At 46.5% G+C, this 19,141-nt stretch overlaps 1 protein-coding gene across 8 annotated transcripts in view; it reads left to right on the forward strand.

The window, feature by feature from the left end:
* The window catches only part of LOC147011844 (phospholipid-transporting ATPase ABCA3-like), a 110,869-nt gene extending 94,299 nt beyond the window's left edge, over window positions 1–16,570 (forward strand). For 5 of the 8 annotated variants that reach the window (XM_085857235.1, XM_085857236.1, XM_085857233.1 and 2 more), the window contains 3 exons: window positions 7,066–7,265; window positions 7,542–7,615; window positions 7,813–16,570. In XM_085857235.1, coding sequence (XP_085713361.1) covers window positions 7,066–7,265; window positions 7,542–7,615; window positions 7,813–7,944 — 406 coding nt within the window. In that variant the 3' untranslated portion in view covers window positions 7,945–16,570. The remainder of the gene's footprint in view (window positions 1–7,065; window positions 7,266–7,541; window positions 7,616–7,812) is intronic. The other 3 variants (XR_015051732.1, XR_015051731.1, XR_015051730.1) reach the window with 3 other exon arrangements.
* The last annotated feature ends 2,571 nt before the right edge of the window (window positions 16,571–19,141 follow it).

The following is a 19,141-nucleotide window of genomic DNA, read 5'->3' on the forward strand; positions in this document are numbered from 1 at the left end:
TATCTCTGCCGGATGGTACCGTCCAAGGAGGGACGAGGAACACGTGCAGCTGCATGACGTCACAGGCAGGTGTAAAGTGCGCGAGTTGCCGTGCAGGTGCTGCGCATAAAAAAAAAAAAACAGCAAGCTTCACTTTCGGGTGCACAGGATTCCTGGGCAAGGGGTGGAAGACCTCCTTGACCGGGGCACAGGATGGAAACTAGTTAGGGGGAAGGGTTAGCTTAGTTAGACCGACTTCATGGGGCAGGGGTAAGTCCTCATGGAGTCCGTGGAATGGATTAGTTAGAGGGATTGCAGCGAGATTTAGGTTGGGTAAATAATTTTTGGGACATTGAAGACAGTGACAGACAGTGAATGTGTAGAGGGGACGTAGCTTAGCTACGTAGGTTAAATGGAACGTGCTGTAGTTTAAGGGACGACGTGGGAGCACGAGTTAGTTAGGGGATGTAGTTAGGAGGATGGCAGAGTTCAGTGGTGTGTGTGTTGAAGAGTAGTTGTGAGGTGAGTACTTGGCGAGTGAGTGAGGCCAGCGGGTCTGTGTGTATGGAGCGAATGGGGAATGCATGGTGCGATGAGTGATTGGGGGGAGGAGTGACTCCCGCCCAAGGGACCCCGGGGTCAGAGTAAAGTGAGCTAGCTGGGTTAGTCAAATTGAAAAATGGAGGTCGTTTTGCTGTTAGTGGGAAAGTAGGCTCGAGACCCATTTGGAGGGGTGCAGGAGCCCTGTTGACGGGCTTGGGAGCGTGGCTGCGAAAGGTGAGTATCGCTGAGTGGGTACCCCGGGCACCAGGCTAGTCGGCCGCGGTAGGCCATGGGCCCATGGGGGGCCGGGATAGAGTAGTGGGCACGGGTGCGCCTGCTTGGTGCGGGGGCCCGGGGCGCCATTAGCCGCGTGGGCAGTGTTGTGGGCACGGGTGACCCTCGGAAAGGGGCCCGGGAGGCCGGCCTGCCACGTGTGCGTTTCAGGGGAGGTGCCATGGGGGGCACTCCCCGGTGTTAGGGAGCTGGTAGGCTCGGAGGCAGTGTAGTGCCCGGGGGTGCCATAGCGGGAGAATCGGCAGAGGGTCGTGCCTGCCAAAGGGAGCCACGTGTCCCAGCCATGAGACCGTGTGAGGGCACGGAGAGAAAATTGGGGGGCGAGGCCCGAAATTGTGAGGACACCAACACAGGCGACGGGAATCTGGGTTGTTAGAACCAATACTTTAAGCGAGAGGCGCTTGTTGAAAGCCCCGGGGTAGTTTAACAGTTAAATGGATAGGGTAGATTAGGAAGTGTACCCCTCCGCACCATCCATCCCCTCGCTGTCGTTGTGGGCCGCTGGACCCACTTTGGTTATAGATCGCCGAACTCTGGGGAGGCCATTCTGAGGCTTCGTTGGGCCTCGACACAGGACGTTAGCTCTCCCTTGTTCCCCTCCGGGAAGGGAACGTAGGGGTTGGGAGTAGGCTAGGTGACAGGATAGGTTAGCCGAACAAAGACGATAAAGGGGGTTAGGGGACGATTTATAGAGGGGAAGTAAACATAAAAATAAAAATAAAAAAATAAGTGGGGGCTAAATTGGTTTTTCACAAATTAAGGGAGTGGGTATGTACAGTGACAGGCAAAGGCGATAGGTTGGGAGGGAGACAGGTAGGTAGGTCCGAGCCCGCCTTCCAAGTGGCCAGCACCACCGCACTCCCTCCACCAACCTCCACTGAACGGCAAAAGCTGACCAGCTTCATCTGCTGGCTGTGTTACTGCAAGGCCTGTGCCGGCCCGGATCATCTGCAGCTGTGGTACTTCAAGGCCTGTGCCGGCCAGTTCATCTGCGGGCTGTGTTTGCCTGCAGCGGCCTTCTTCTGCGGGCTGTGTTTGCCTGATCACCTTTGCCATGCCATGCCCACTGCCCACGTTCACCAGCCCCGTTCAATTTTTGCTTTGCCCCCCCCCCCCTGTTCACTTCCATGTGCGCCAGGATCCGCAAAGCAACAGTTTGCAAGCTGCAAGAACTGCCCTGTTGGCAGCGACAACACGGGCCTGCAGTGGCGGCCCGTGCACCGTGTTTGTGTCCATGCATCCATTCGTTGTGTTCATTGCGTGTGCCACTTGAGCTGGCACGGAGACTGCGTTTGTGCAGCCCATGCACCGTTGTGGTTCACTGCGTTCAGTTCAAAAGGGAAGGCCTTGGACTGCGTGTGAGTAGCCAGCCACGTTCCCTGTCACCTGCATTGTTTGAGCCAGAGACTGCATGTGGGCAGCCTGGCTCCCTGCTAACTGCTTTTCTTTTGCAGAGTTCAATGATCCTGGGCCATGGTTTAGTGTAAAATTTGTAAGTTAAGGTTAAGATGTACTGTAAATATGAGTGCGCCCCCGGCATGTTTGTCTTAGCGCCGGCAATTTTATTTAAGTCGTCCGTGTGAGTGAGTTTGTTTAGGTAGTTACGCAGCCCTCAGGTTATTTATTTTGGGGACACGAATACCATGAATGTCGCACTCAGGGATCCGTAGGTAAAATGTACTAGGGGAAAACTACACATGATGGCACACGAAAATTTGACGACTCGGGACGAGTCTGTAAAAAGGGGAGGGGTAGTGTTGTGGTTACCAAATTCGCAAACCACCATTCAGGTCCCTTAGGTGAGGTATCTCGGTAAGTACATGTGTAGTTAGGCCCAAACCCGTTGTCTAGTGGGAATACATGTCATTTATGCGAGCTGCGACTCTTCAGGATAGCCGTTTTTCTTTTACTATCTTTATTTTGGACCAACCGCCATGATTACCACCACAACCACAACATCAACCACCAACCACAACGCCGCTTCACCACAACCGCCACGACCTTCACGTCACACCTCGCAACCGTAGCATCGCCACCGTTCTTGCCCCGCTGTGGGTACCGGTGTTGGACTCGTGCAGGGCGCGCGTCGAACAGCGTGTACAAAATCACGGATTTTGTGCTTCAAAAACGGATCAAAAACAACACACGCCCACTTTTTGCCGTCCAATCGGTGAGCGAGGGACGATTTGGCCCCGCCTCCAGGACGATCGATATATGCAAATTTGTGGATCAAAAAGCCTTCACGCCCACTTTTTCTCGGGCCAATGGAGAGCGAGGTGAAAGGTCAAAGGGAGGGGGTCAAAGGCGAAGCTACGGGGGGATAAAAGGACCGTGTTCGTCAGTCAGAAGGGGGGGGTCGGAGAGTCAAGAAGAGGAGAGTCGGAGAGTCCAGAGGCGGAGAGTAGGAGAGTCGGAAGCAGAGGGTCAAGACTTCGCGGGCGGTGGAGCTGCTCGTCGTGTGCGTTGGAGTCGGAACGGAGGGGACGAGCTGTGGAAAGGCGGCGACACCAGACGAGGGGGTGCTCGCGTCGTGCAGGGAGCTGCACCCGAGGGAGGCCGACAGCGCGACCTGGCCGAGGTGGAGACGCACACCAGGGATAATAAAGATCCTCTATACCCCGAGCATCAGCAACCCCCTCCTGTTTCCCCCCGCGCTGAGATAGTGCGACCAAGGGGGCCCCTTTCCCACCCCCTACCAGACACTGCTCGCGAGGCCCGCGGGGTTGGGGCGCCATCGCCGCTCCGCGTCTCATCACCAGACGGGTAGGCGCGACCCGGTCTCGGCCTCAGGCCCGCCTCATTCTTGGGGGTATTCTTTTCCTTGGTTTTGGGTATGTGTTGTCGGCGCCGTCTGTGAGGTAGAATTGTATAAGTGTTGCCGTGTGCTCGGTAGTCGGTATTAGCTCTGCATTGTGTTTTCGCTTTTACATTTGCTTGTTGTGTAAATTGCATTGTGTCTTTTCTGTGTGCTTTTGGTGGAATTGTATATGTGTGCTTCCCGTGTGCCGCGAATAAATGTGCTTTTGTGTTGAACTGTTTCCCGCTTCGCTTCGTCATTTCTCCCATTGAATCCTCATCTTGCTTCACGTAAAGGGTTGGTAGTGGGCTGAATACGCCCGATAATTAATCGAACCGTCGAGGTCGACGATAACACCGCTCGGTTATCCCGATAGTGCGGAACGGGTCGCTTAAGTGGCCCGTGTCCGAAGTCGACCTGCGGCGAGGTGCGATCGCCCGGTCTACCCTCCGCGTGGGTACTTAGGTAGGTCGAATTTGGCGAGCAACCCTATCCCACGCGGGGGCTGATTGGCTCGATCGCGGTGAGACCGAAAGGTCCACCCGTGACTGGTTCCCGGCGTTAGTCCGAGAGGGTCACGACTGGATTGTCCGTCCGGTGGGCGACGTGCCGCGATTCGAGTTACGTGGCCGTCAGCACGCCGGCGGGCGCGAAAACCGCAACAATATACAGCAAGAAAGCACTTATACAGTTCACTACTTACAGACGGGCCCACGGACACACACACACACACACACACACACACACCCAAAGAATTGGACCGAAAGGTCTTTATTTGGACCTCCAGCCCGGAGGACAGTCGGCTGAAGATCAGGGTTGCTGGCTGGCTACCTGGCCGCGAGCGTGCGGCTGGGCGTTCACCCCTTCCCAAGGGCTCCGGTCGCTGAAGGACGAGCCAGCGCAGCCGAACCCGGCTGAGGTGAGACAAGGTGGTGTCCAAGCTCGCGACGCGACATGTGGAGGAGGAGGAGGAGGAGGAGGAGGAGGAGGAGGAGGAGGAAGAAGATGACGGCGACGACCAAGCCCAGCCAGGCAGACTCCTCGTGCGAGGATCCTCTGCTTCTTTATATCCTCCCCGGCACGCTCGCTCAGGCAGACATTCGTTTCGCCATTTTCTAGGCGTGGCTCAACCCTTCCCCCACTTGGCGCTTTGCCAAGCGAATCGGTGGGTGCGGGCTCAACCTTTCCCCTAGTAGCGCTCGGGGGACGCCGGGAGCTGAGGGTTTCTGCTTGTTGTTTCTTTCTGAGCTGGAGTGGTCCGCTCTGTTGTTGTAGTTGAAATGACAAGAAATCCTACTACCAAAACAAATCGCAGCGCATTTACATTGATTTACCCATTAGACAAGGGAAAGGAAGCTAGCTATAAAACACATACTTACCGAGATATCTGAGCTAAAGGACCTGAATGTTGAGTGTGATCATGGCTTCCAGATTCGCAACAGTACTACACGATCTCTGTATGTCATTTCCTGTTTGATGACGATTCATTATTATATTTCGCTTTGTTCCCGTATGCTGGTCTGATTACTACAATGAACGGTGCACAAGAAACAACAAAAGGCTCATAATGAGAGTTCATCATACACACAGACGGAAACAATGACTCATCTCAGCTCAAAAACCACGATTTGCCAAAATTAAATACCGTGATAATGAAATTTGAATACAATAGGTTGCCCGCGATCGGAAGAAACCTGTGATATTGGAACCGGCGATATTGGAGGTTTTTTTTTTTTTTTTTTTTTTTTTTTAATTTTTTTTTTTTTTTTTTTTTTTTTTTTGTATACCTTGGTCGAGGCTCGTATGAGAGCTAACACACAACTCACAGCAAGGAGGCATGAGACAAGAGGGGCGGGAGTGGAAGGGACAAAACATTGGGGAACAGACACAGGTGAACTGTGGAAGGGAGACTGGCCTATCAGTGTGATACAACACGTAAGCTGTTCAGCCTGGTGGAGGTGTACGCACTACTGAGTGCCATTCTAGTTCCTCCAAGTGTCCCTCTATTTTGTCCCTCAACCCCACTGTTGGTGTTTTAACTGTATAGCATGATATTTCAAAAAGTTGCGGACAAGTTATGAAAAAACTAGGTGTACATTGATTAGGAGACAAGAACAAGCCGATTCGATTTTGGTTCAGGTGTGGATCCAGACTGGCCTATCAGTGTGATACAACACGTAAGCTGTTCAGCCTGGTGGAGGTGTACGCACTACTGAGTGCCATTCTAGTTCCTCCAAATGTCCCTCTATTTTGTCCCTCAACCCCACTGTTGGTGTTCCCTACACTCCCCCCCCCCCACCTCTCTCTTTCTACTGTTCCTTTTGTCCCATTACCTCCTGATCCGTTCTTTGTTCTCACTCCCTTCATGAGCCTCGACATTGTACACAAAGTTGAGACCAAGCATGCGAGTAGACCTATAATGGACCGTCGGAGTTACCTTATACGAGTAAACTTTCGGGAAGAGCAGGATTGGACACACCATTGGGATGCGATTGCTAAAGCAGTTAAAAAAAAAAAAACAGGGACAAACAAGCAGTGAGTGACTTATGTGTCGAACCCCCGTGGGGCTACCAAATAGCAGATCATTAAGAAAGACCAGATAAAAGTTTGCGGATCCGTTTTGCAATGTTTCGACATGGATGGAATTGTAAGTGAAATACGATTTTAATGTTAAACTATATTTCGTGTAATTTATCAATGACCAAATTAAAGTTAGCAATCCATCTCGATAAGCACAACGTCTGTTAACATTCTTCGGCTGTGCAGGGTTGAGCGAGAGAAAACAGAAATTCCTTTGGTTGTGCGACACCGGTGATGGTATTCGTAGAGAATATATTGTTGGCGCTCTTACAACTGATGCACTAAATTAGACTTGGTGTGGTGACCTATTGACCTTGGGGATGCCAAAGGGGGTTCTGTAAGAGTTTTACAAATGTGTGGCATTCCCAATGTTTCATGCACAAGTTAGTTATAGTTTCCTTCCTTCAAGTTTCCTTGATTTGTGCATCATTTGTCATCAAATCCTTATTTGGGGGAGGAGGGGGGGGATGACGGGGACATTGAATCCACAGCTTGAATGTTCAAAATCGACACGATGTTGATCGAGGTTTGCTAACCGCAGTGAGGATCAAGGAGAAGTTGACATTTTGGTTGTTAACCCTTCCTCGGAGCGAAGGAGAACAAGTTATATCGTTCTCTTTTACTCTGAGGAAAGGGTAAACCCCCAAAATGTGAGCTTCCTGCTTCCCATTGGTCCACAAGGTTTGGACTGTCGAACAAGGTCCTTGATTTTTTTTTTTCATCCGGTGCCGTTTGCTTTGATCTCGTTTTAAGAGAAAACTATATCGATTCCCAGCATCACAGCAATGTCTGTGGTAGTACGGTAGTTGTCGTGGCCTTATTTTCAATGATGGCCTGTCTGGGTCCTCCTGTCGTTTTCTCGCCACATGCAGCATGGATGAGTGTGAAGCACTCTGCACACGCCTGGGAATCATGGTGAATGGGCGACTGCGGTGCCTGGGCAGCCCGCAGCACCTTAAGAGCCGCTACGGCAGCGGGTACACCCTGTTGGCACGCGTGGGCGTTCCGAGCGGGGTGTCACACGCAGCTGATGCCCAACCCTTCAAATGCTTCGTAGAAAGCACCTTCCCAGGTGAGTTTCGAAGCATTCTTGACATTTTTGATTTGCTTTGTGATTTTAATGATCGGAATTACTAATTGGTGGGAAAACAAAGTAAAACGAACCTTGAGTTGGCTGTGCTCACGCCTCGTCTCCACCGGCAGCACATCGACGTTGTCAAAATAATATTTATTTCATTTATTTCATTTATTTACTTCTGCTTTTTCCTCGAATCTTAATGGGCTCGTTTCGTACATTATTTGGAGATTTAACGACGTTGACCTTGCCGTTGTGTGTTTTCCACCCCAGGAAGCATTCTGAAGGACCAACATCAAAGCATGGTCCACTACCACCTGACCGACATGCATTTGAGTTGGGCCGAGGTAATGGGGAGCAGGGTCTGGTTTACATGGTCACATGAGTGAAGTGACCGCATTGGTTGCGAAACCTTCTTCCCGTGCTGGGGAGAGACCAGAAGACATTTTCTGCCGAAGTTGGGAAAGCTTTTGTCGTATGTGGTGGCTACGATTGTTCATTTTTCTCTCGCGATTAACAACAATCGCCTGTTTCCCTCTCACAGGTTTTTGACATTTTGGAGCGTGCCAAGATGGACTACTGCCTGGAGGACTACTCCATCAGCCAGATCAGCCTCGAGCAGGTGTTCCTGGGCTTTGCCCAACTTCAGAGGGAGCTACACACGTGCTACGCATGACGAAGCTTGCTCGTAGCCGTGTTCTACCACGCTTCACCATCCTTACCTCAAGTCTGGCGAACAGAATCTTGTGCACCTCTGGTGAACTAAATATCAAGTGCGACACCTTTTGGTGTGCAAGGTGGAACTGCACGCACCTCCATGAGATCTTCAAGCCATCATCGACTCAAGACCGGTTTGAAATTTCCAATGCCTTTTAAAAGTTCATCTAATACGTTATTGCACAAAGAGTCGTTCGCTATTCTTACTCAAACTGAGACCAAACTCAAAATGTAGGATTTTTTTTTTTTCCTCATCAAATAAACTTCAAGATGTGAGAAGTATAACTTTGAGAACCATCACAGGAATACCATCATGAAGGTTTATCTCATGTCACAAAGGTTGCCAATGCTGAACAAAAAATTATTTTCTTCCCACCCTCCTCATTCCTCCCCCCCCCCCCCCCCAGTATGAAATTTCCACTTCTGCCTTAATGTTCAAACATGGCTCTGAGTTATCCTTACCATATTCCTGTATCTGCAAGCCATTTCCATTTGTAGCCGGCACACCCTTTTTTGCGATGCCAGAGCATGGTAGGGTTAACATGTGGAACGTTTCTGCATTGCTGTCTGTCTCTTTTGTTTTTCTCTGCATTTTCCAAGACTATATTTAGGATGGTTGCCAAAAAGGTTTTGCCACACAACCAAGTCTTTATTTTAACCATCTGCTCCTCATGGTGGTTTGTTTGCATTTGAAAACCTTGGCACACATTCCAGTTGTTGAATCAAGTGGTGGCCACGTGGATAGTCGAGCATGCCTGGCATTATGGACCTCAGGGTAAGCAGATCCTCGCGGGTAATCCTGCATTTATGAGAGTAGTCGATGTTTTTGTCTTTCCTTTGGATTCCATCCTTTTAATTATCATTTTTATTCCTCTTGCAACTGTTTTGCACTGGGTTCGCGAGTGTACTCAGAAGTGTATATTTTGCACATTCTTTCGAATCTCATAGGAAGTCAGTTACCCACATTGGCAATGTGACAGCATTTTTATGCCTCCGCTGACGAAGTCGCCGGAGGCATTATGTTTTTGGGTTGTACCTATGTAGTACGTACGTATATCCGTCCATGCTACATTTCTGTTTTCTCTGCAACCACTTATCCGATTGACAAAATTTTCACCATAGGTGCGACTACTCACGTAGAATGTTTGAATGATAATTATGATGTCATAGGTCACTTGGTGTGGCAGCCATGTTGGGAAAAAGGAAAAAACTTTGGGCCTCTGTATCTCCGAAACCACTCCATGGAAAAAAATTGAAACTTGGCGGGGGGGGGGGGAAATTGATGACATCATCGGTTATGTGGTTCGGCCGCCATTTATTATTTTTTGTGGGCGTAGGCATATCCGGCGATGTGGTTGTGCCCTTCTAGTGTTTTTTTAAAATATGTCAGAAGTTCAAGGTTTTACCTGCAAGCTAAAGTTCAGCCAAGGATTTATGGGCATTTCACTTGTGGGATTTCATTTTTCAAAATTGTTTGCCTGATCATTCGTCAAATGGGGACTCTTGAACTTTTGAGCCAACACGCTGTTCTGTTCTGACTTATTGTCAATTTTATTAGTCATAGCATCTGCTCCTTCCGGTTTCAAATTATTCTCCACCAATGAGTGTTCTATTTATTGGCCATTAGAAACACAAGTTGTGGAATGACTATAATTCCTGCCATTAGGCCTCATCAAATCTAATCACAGAAATAAATATATATATGCATATATATACTAATATTTATGCAAAGGCTAGCAGGATAGCCTAGGGGTATTCACGCTCTCCTTTGTGCTGTCAAGCCTGCGTTTGAATCCCGGCTCAGCTCCAAACTGGTGTTTCGCATGCAGAGCGAGGAATTGATGTGTGCTCCATCCTTCGGAAGGATGTTAACCCAGAAGACCCATCTGCCAGATCCGGTCGTTGCTGAAGATTAAAGATCCCTCGATGTGTTTTGTGAAGATTCGGTGAGTTATCGCTGGCACCCTGAACAAATTACAAATTCCTTCCCTGATGAACTACTGGGAAGGCAACCAGCAAAACCACGTAGTGCAAATTTTGACCAGAAACTGCTTTGGCAGCACCAGCACTATAAAGAGTATGGTACAATCACATATACATACTTCTTTTAATGACATCAATTATTCCCACCTGGTTGGTTCAGCCAGGGAACTTTTATTTTTAGCCCATATGGTTCACAAACCAGCTGGCCAGGCCTGACATTTGGCTGAAGGTGATTTGGGCAGGATGCCAGCGATAATTCACCTATTCTTCATGAAGGACGCCCTGGGATCCTTCGTGTCCACCAAGTATCCCTAGCAGACTGGAAATCCAGTTTAACGTCCATCTGAGGGACAGCACACACATTGATAAATCACCCCGCCTGTGAAACACCAGGGTGACAGTTTTATAGCTGTGTCGGGATTCGGACCCAAGCAGCTCACGTGTGAGTACACTTACCTCTAAGATATCCTGCCGGCCCACAGATATCTAATCTAATGTTGTTATACCATAAGCGGAAAAGACATTGATAAGTCCACTAAATGGCAGAGTTCGCGAGTCTTGTGACCTCTGTTAAAGAAGTGCACAACACTTTTGCTGTATTTGAAGTACAAAGGAAACAAAACTTAAGGCCCGGTCACACCTTGACGTTTTAGCCAGCGATGGCAACGTATTAAAATGTATGTAAAACGCTGGCTTACGTTGAACTTTTGATGTTTTTTTTTAAGATTCGGACGTATTCATAACGAGTTGGTCGTATGCATAACATATTAGTAATGGACACAGAACGTTTCGTTGTGTTATAGATAACTTATACCAACGAATGCTGAACCTGTTGTCGGCCTACACACCCGATGCCCAACGATAGTCTAACTTAGGCATAGCGCGTTGCACGCATCGCCGACAATGTCGTGACGTAGCCTATTAAAAGGCTGACGCACAACGATTCGAATCATAACTGCCGTAGAAATGGAAGTGTCAACATCGCGGTCACACCTTGGCGATCTTGCCAACGTATGCCGACCTAAGAAAATGTGTCTAAAACGTTGGGGCACGTCAAATACGGTATGAGTAAGTTTGGTATACGTGAGTACAACGCTAAAGTACGCTATCATACGTCGTAGTAAGTAGAGTACGTCAAGAAATTTTAAACATGTTCAAAATTTTACGACGTACTCGGCGTATGACACACGTTCCGCATGCGATGGGGATAAGTTTTGCACACGATATGTGGACGCTTACACACGTCCACAAAGGCTACTTATAAGCTACTCATAAGTCGAAACACGTCACGGTAATGTCTTTTTTACGCGAAACTTATTTCTAACTTATGTTTGACGTGCTTTGAACCAATTCTTTACGTAGTCCCAACACACATCGACGTATGTAGACGTATTCCAATGACGTCTTCCGGTCGACAAAAAAAAAAATGAACGTGTTTCTAGGTTACAACTGCCATATAAAGACGTGTTCCCAGCGGTTTTGGGAATTGGTATATAAAAATGCTGTTCATAAAAGGGGAACCCAACAGTGTTTTCGAGTCCTTTTTGAGTCGATGTCCATGTCAGCAGTAACAGTATCAGTATCAGTATTAGTATCAGTATTAGTATTAGTATTAGTCGTAGCTTGTTCATGTTGGCAGTAGTAGGTGAGTGTGAGGGGGAGGGTGTGGGTTATGATGGATCGTCCTTGCGTCCGCGTGTCCACGGGTAGGTTCATAGGCTGCCACTCAACGATTTAAATGGCTGCATATCCACTATTGAAAGTAGACGCTTGCGCTCAACAATTGGATTTTTTTTACACTCAACGACTTTTAAACGGTACCACTCAGCTATTTTCATTGTTTGCAATGAACGATTTAAATTGCTGTCACTCGCCTTTGTTTTTTGACGCTGAGGTTTGGAAATTTGAAGCGTTTCTTCTGAACGTGTTAAAACGCTCAAACTCGACTATTTTAAATAGACGCTGCCGATGGACAATTGGAATCATAGCCAAGCTAGACATCGAAGTGTGAACATCCTCGTCATGCTGCAGAAAAGTTTGAAGAATGCTGCAAATAAGTGTCCTGGCCGTGGCCGTGGACGCTGACGCAAGGACGATCCATTATACCGACGTCTTTCAGCCTATGAGTAACTTAAAAGTAACGTCTGTCGATGTGTGGCAACGATCGCGTAACGTGCCGACAACACGTTAATCATAGGTTAGAAATAAGTTTCGGGTACGCTAAACATTACCTCGGCGTGTCTCAACTTATGATTAACTTACAAGTAGCATGTGTTGACGTCTGTCAACGATCGCAGACCGTGCATACAACCTGTGGCCAGCGTAGCGGAACATGTGAGTCATACGCCGGCATACGTCGTGAAATTTCAAGCATGAAAAAATTTGAGGACAACCAAAAAGTACAACGTTTAAAGCCAGCGTACAACGACGTATGGCAGTGTTTTTCAGCGTGCTTTCATAGTTATCAAAACTTACCCATAACGTATTCAACGTGTGTCAGCGTTTTAGAAAAAAAATTCAAAAATCGGCATACGTTGGCTAAAACGTCAAGGTGTGACCGGGCCTTTACTTCTTGAAATGCTATAAAAATGTCTCCCTTGTCTCATACATTCTTCCATACTTCGTACCTTTCAATGTCTAGCATTGTGCTTTCTGTCTATCATTTCTTTTTTTTAACTGAAATGTGCGTTTTGCTTTTCAATTCATGTTTTAATGCACGTTCAACACCTACAGTCTGTTTAACAACATTAATCATCTCAATAACGCGAGATTAATCCATCAAACAATTGTCGATAAGTAAATGATTCTTTCTCCTTCATATTGAGTGCATGTGCACATAATCTATATCTCCCCCCCCCTCCTCCCCCAAGTCTGAATGACCATTGAAAAAACGCAACATGATTTCCTTTCTGCCATTTGTTCTATCCGTCACAATGTGTGCAAACAATGTGTTTCTCGTTGGTATTGTATATAATCCATGCAGGTTATTATGAGTTATAAATAAGGGTTTCCAGCCTCAATGAGTACAATAGCAGCTTTACATTATCCATTACCCCCCCCCCCCATCAGATTCACCAATAGAACTCTCACGAGGATGATTAGACAGAGGCTCGGAGGGTTCATTCGAGCAGGTGAGTGGGAGTAGATGGAGCGGGAAGGTTGGTTGGGTGGGGTGGGTGATTGCGGTTGGAGATTCGATGGTTCAGAAAATTTTTTGGAGGGAAAGGGGAGTGGATGGTTGGTTGAAGTGAGAGCGATTTAATGCATTGCTGAGATAACGTTTCGACGCAGAATCATGCCAGTTCATATCCACAACCTCGTGCAGCATTGTGAAAACTAATCCCAAATGAATTCGTCCTTAAATCAGCAATTGTGCGAATGACGCGTCCTAAGCGTTTGCTGCATCGAAGGTGAAGTTTCACGTAACATTTCCTCCATGGGCTCGCTCTTTCTTTAAATGTGCACCGAATGGACACTATAGGCCTTCTGCACTCTGACGTTTGGCCTGATTAGTTATTTATTATAAACGCGTCTCAGTGGGCCTGGCGCCGTGGATTAACGGGTGTGTAACAACAGAGGCCGCGTGGTGGTTGGTTGAATCTCTGACTCGATGGAATCTCTGACTCAAAATATTTCCTTTCTTTCATTCGGCTCGATGTTTCCACATTCTTCATCTGAACCGCAACAACTCCGTCACTGAGGTCGCATTTTACCCGCGATGCAGATCCATCTGAAACAATATTACTTTGATGATTAAAGCCCACATTCCTGTGATGATGATAATGATGATGATGATGATGATGATGATGATGATCAAAATCACCATTAAAACCTTTGACCGTTGAGTGAATTACCAATGGTTCCAGTGGGTATTATTCTATGAGAGGGATCACACTCCTTTAATAGTTTATGCTATTTTGTGCAATTATGGCTTATTTTGTTTAATTTATTATTTATAAAATCTTGATGAATGTGGTGCCATTTTTGCGTATGCGGTGAAGCTTGATCATTGTTCCATTGCGGTTGATTTGGTGGTTTTGGTCCGTGCTATGAACGCCGTTTCTAATTCCTTTCAAACTTTCCTTGAGATGTTTATATATATATATATATATATATATATATATATATATATATATATATATATATATATATATATATATATATATATATATATATCCTGGTGTTGGCGCAGTGGTTAGGGCAGCGGCTTGGGATCCAAAAGGTCCTGAGTTCAAGCCCCGTTGGGCCACTGAATTAATACACCAGGGGGTTGACTCAGCCTACCATCCTTCCAAGGTCGGCGAAATGAGTACCAGTATACTGGGCCGGTGTATACCCCGGTTAAAATAGGTGTACCATACCCCTGTGTCGTCAGAGGCGACCAGGGTAACGTCAGAAAGGGCATCCGGCGTAAAACCTGTGCCAAATCATTATGCGGATGATAACAGATGATCCGCTGTGGCGACCCCTAACGGGAGCAGCCGAAAGAAGAAGAAGAGGATATATATATATATACATGCTCTAGGCTTGTGGAAGAGCTCGGACACAGAACAAAATCAAACCACAACACAACAAAGGGAACCGTAAGAGAAAGGGGAAACATCAGCCAACACCAGGGTGAAGGCAGAAAGGAGATGGAGACGTACAAACAAGGAATGTAGGCAACGACGAGGGTTAAGGAAGAATGCAACGGTTGGGAAATATGGACACACAAGCAAAATTTGGGGAGGGTGTGGGGTGGTTTAATGGGTGTCGAAAAGATCATGATTTTGGATGGGGGATGACTTGAGATGGTGGTGAACAGCTGTCTTGAAGACCTGGAGGGAAGAATGAGATTGAAGAGGGTATGGAATGTGGTTTCACAGGAGGGGGAAAAAAAAGAGGAACAAATAAGTGGAGGTGATTCTGAATTTTGACAGTTTCACTAGGAGGGGGTTGCTGGTGGACAGCGTGCATCCTGGAAATACCTGGGGGGAACAAAGCACGGGGAGAGCAGAGGGTGCACGTCCAGAATTGAGGCAGAAGAAGACAGAGAGACCACCGAACTGTCTGTGATGGCGAAGTGATAGGTCCATAGACTCGGCTTCATCATGAGAGATTCCATTGATATTGAAGGCCTTTGTTTCCACGGCATCAAGCTGAACAAGATGTGAGGTAGGGGAGCCAGCCCAGAGGGGAGAGCAGTACTCCATCGAGCTGCGGATGAAAGCCTTGTCAGTGGATAGGAGCTCAGGTGTGCCAAGGAAGAACTTTGCATGATAGAGGATGCTCAGTTGGCATCTCGCTTTGTAGGACAATTTTGAAATGTGGCTTTCCCAAGAGAGATCATGACTGAGAGTGAGAACCAAGAGTTTGAATGACTGAACGTCTTCGAGAGGGTTGTTGAGAAAGTAGATGGAAGGGTTTGTGGTACGGTCCTTTCAGAGAGAGAGATAGAGATAGAGATAGAGATAGAGATAGATAGATAGATTTCTCAGGATTGAAAGACATGTTCCATTTTGTCATTTCAACATTTATTTTATTGTTTATCTTTTGAAGCCATAGCAACACAAGGAATCCAGGCGACGGTCGGGTGTAGGAAGTATCCGATTGAATACTCCACAGAGGAGCAGCTTTGCCATCTCCGCACCTTCTTGTTGTGTAAATCCGATGCTGTAATATAATCCCAAATTTTAATGTTCAGTTTAGGTGCAGAAGGTTATCGATGGATAAGCTTTCCCTTTAGTTGTTGAAACTAGAAACAGGCCATTGTTTGTCATTGCCAAACAGATATGCAAGGATTTGCATGGACCTTGGAGCGCAGGAAGAGACCAGTTTGGTCCATCATGCGTGCTCCATATCAGCATTGCATTAATTCAATCTCACTTTATTTAATTCATCTCAATGGAGAGGAGTGGGGAGAAGAACAGTGGGGCAGGCACAGGGACATCAGGGTGTTATATAGTGTAATGTGAGTGGGAGGGTGGAGATGCCTTGTTGGGTAAAGGATCAACGAATACCAACAAACCCATTCACCGATGGACGAGACCCTCTCACAGACATCACTATCACTACACATGTACACAATCACCCAACCATAATGTGGTTAACTCGGTGGTTGTCAATGTTATTAATGCTGTTTCAATTTGTCCTATATATAAAACAATGGACGTTTTTATATGTTTTTTTTTGTTTGTTTCTGCATTTTAAAGTCCCCTTCGAACATTCTCCCCAATCCATTGGGATTTCGATGATTCTGGATACAAAAGCAACTAAGCTGTTTTATCACATACAACGAACCACATCCTAGCACGATGTGTTTGCACTGCGGGCCAACCCGGACCAGTTCACTGGACAATCTCGCTGTCCGCCAGTTAATGGTGCCCGTGAATAATAACCTGTCAAAGCAACATGTCTGCATCACAGGATATTGTCCTTTGACGGTGATTGAGACTGATGATGAACAGTATCTACTTGTTTTTTGTTTCTTTTTCATTTGTTTGCTAATCGGACGAGTGATTGCGATGGTTTTGATTGATCCGACAAATTTCCTCAAACAATAACGTTGTTTCACATTTGCGGTTTCATTTTGTCCTCTCGATTAAACGAACTTTGAATTGAAATCGTGTTTATCGAGTCCTCTTTACGTGTTGGCGGTGTGGTGTTGTGGGGAAAAGACACAATCATGCAAGAAGTGGCAACTTGTTTATTATTTTTCAATCTATAAGTGCAGTACATACATTATACAGTGCCTTCAGAAAGACTTCACAACCCTCAACTTTTTCACATTTTGTTGTGTTACAGTCTGAATTTAAAATGGATTAATTTCTGTTTTTTTCACTGATTGACACAAAATCCCACATAATGACAAAATAAAAACATGTTTTTAGAATTTTTTTTTTTTAATTAGTTGAGAATGAAAAGCTGAAATGTCTTGCTTCAGCCAGTGTGACCACTCCTTGGCTTTTTTTTCACAAGATCTTGGCTATTCGTTGTTCACCTTGGCGTATAGGTTTTGTATTATCATCGCTTTTCCGAAACCTTGTGAATTCTTGGCTTTTTTCATTGGCTCACCTTGGCGTTTATGAAAATGAGGAGTGGTCACACTGGCTTCAGCAAGTATTCAGCCCACTGAGTCAAAACTCTGTAGAAGTGCCTTTGGCAGTGATTATAGCTTCGAGTCTTCTTGGGTATGTCTGTATCAGCTTTGCACATCTGGATTTGGGAATTTTCTCCCATTCTTCCTTGCAGATTTGCTCAACTCTGTCAAGATGGATGGGGAACGTCGGTGAACAGCAATCTTCAAGTCTTTCCTTCAAATACAGATTCTCAATGGGATTCAAGTCTGGGCTTTGGCTGGGCCATTCAAGGACTTTCACGTTCTTGTTCTGAAGCCATTCAAGTGTTGCTTTGGTTGTATTTTTGGGGTCATTGTCCTGTTGGAACATAAATCTTCGCCGCAGTCCAATGTCTTTTGCACTCTAATGCAGGTTCTCCTCAAGTATGTTCCTGTATTTGGCTCCATTCATTGCTCCCTCAATCCTTACAAGTCTCCCAGTCCCTGCCGCTGAAAAGTGTCCCCATAGCATGATGCTGCCACCACCATGCTTCACGGTAGGGATGGTGTTAGATGGGTGTTGAGCTGTGCTTGGTGCCAGACGTAGCACTTTGCATTCAGGCCAACGAGTTCAATTTTGTCTCATGAGACCACAGAATATTTTGCCTCGTGCTTTCAGAGTCTTTCACGTACCTTTATGCAAACTCCATGTGTGCTGTCATGTGCATTTTTCTCAGGAGTAGCTTCCATCTGACAACTCTCCCATGAAGCCTAGATTTGTGAAATGCTGCAGAGATTGTTGTCCTTCCGGCAGGTTCTCCCATCTCAGCCAAGGAACTCTGTAATTCTGTCAGAGTGGTTATTAGGTTCTTGGTCACCTCCATGACCAAGGTCCTTCTTGCCAGGTTTCTCAGTTTGGTCAAACAGCCAGCTCTAGGAAGAGTCTCGGTAGTTCCATATTCTTTCCATTTCCGAATGATGAAGCTCACTGTGCTCTTGGGAACTTTTAACTCTCTCAAAATTGTTTCATACCCTTCCCCAGATCTATGCCTCCTCACGATTCTATCTTGAGGTTCTACGGACAGTCCTTTGTACTTCATGGTGGAGTTTCTGCTCTGACATGCACTGTCAACTGTGGGACCTGATAGAGAAAGGTGTGTTTCTTTCTAAATCATGTCCAATCAATTGAATGTTTCTAAATAATGTCCATTCAAATCTCCAATCAAGTTGTAAAGACAATCAAAGGATATTGGATGCACCTGAGCTCATAGCTGGATTTCCACTGTCGGTAACATATTTGGATCACTTGACATTCGTGCTGCCTCTCGCATGAATAAGAAGTTTGTTGTGTTTCTGTCGGAGGAGCACGTGGTAGCAACAGTAGTTGAGCATGGCCTGTTTGTCAAACTGAACACTTACCTTTCTGTGTTCGCTTTGTAAGCCCCAACAGTTGAAGTTTCTATTAGCAATATTCCACCATTCATTAAAAACCAGGACTTATGTAACCAGTTGAACATGTTCGGTAAGTTTGTGTCGAGGATCTCAATGGTGCCGATGTGAAATGTTAGCGATAAGTTTAAACATGTCATGTCTTTTAAAAGTCGTTTCAATGATGTGAAATCAATGGTTTTTAATATAAAATGCATGCCTCCTCCTGAGGTCATGACTTGTTTTGGGTGTGGGGCTTACGGGCATATGAAGTGTTTTCCCCAATGCGGTTACACCGCAAGAAAGTGAGGGTCTGGCCAGGGGCAATTCCTCCTCACCACATACTAATGGGGAGAAAGTGAATCGGGAGCCTAACCCCCCTCTCCCCCCCCCCCCGAAGGAGGGAATGAAAGTGGTCGAATGCTTTCCTTTTCCATCCACTGTACAGGACAGTATGGAGGTGTCCGTAATGGATACCTGGAAAAAGACCAAAATGGTCAAACGATGATGCCATTGATGCTAAAGAACAGAATAAGGTTCAGATCATGTCAGGCTCGCAGTACCTCCAAGGTACGTCCCACATCGGAAACTCCTTGGTGGTCCCGCAAGTTGTACCGGAAGTGTGTGCGAGTGCGGAAGTTTCACTTGTTCCACCTACCGATTTTAAGCGTGACACAAAATAGTGAAATACCTCAGGATGTCATGAGTG

This window comes from Eptatretus burgeri, chromosome 15 (genome assembly GCF_056783735.1).
Source record: "Eptatretus burgeri isolate ZD-2024b chromosome 15, Ebu_testis_v1, whole genome shotgun sequence".
Lineage (NCBI taxonomy): Eukaryota > Metazoa > Chordata > Myxini > Myxiniformes > Myxinidae > Eptatretus > Eptatretus burgeri.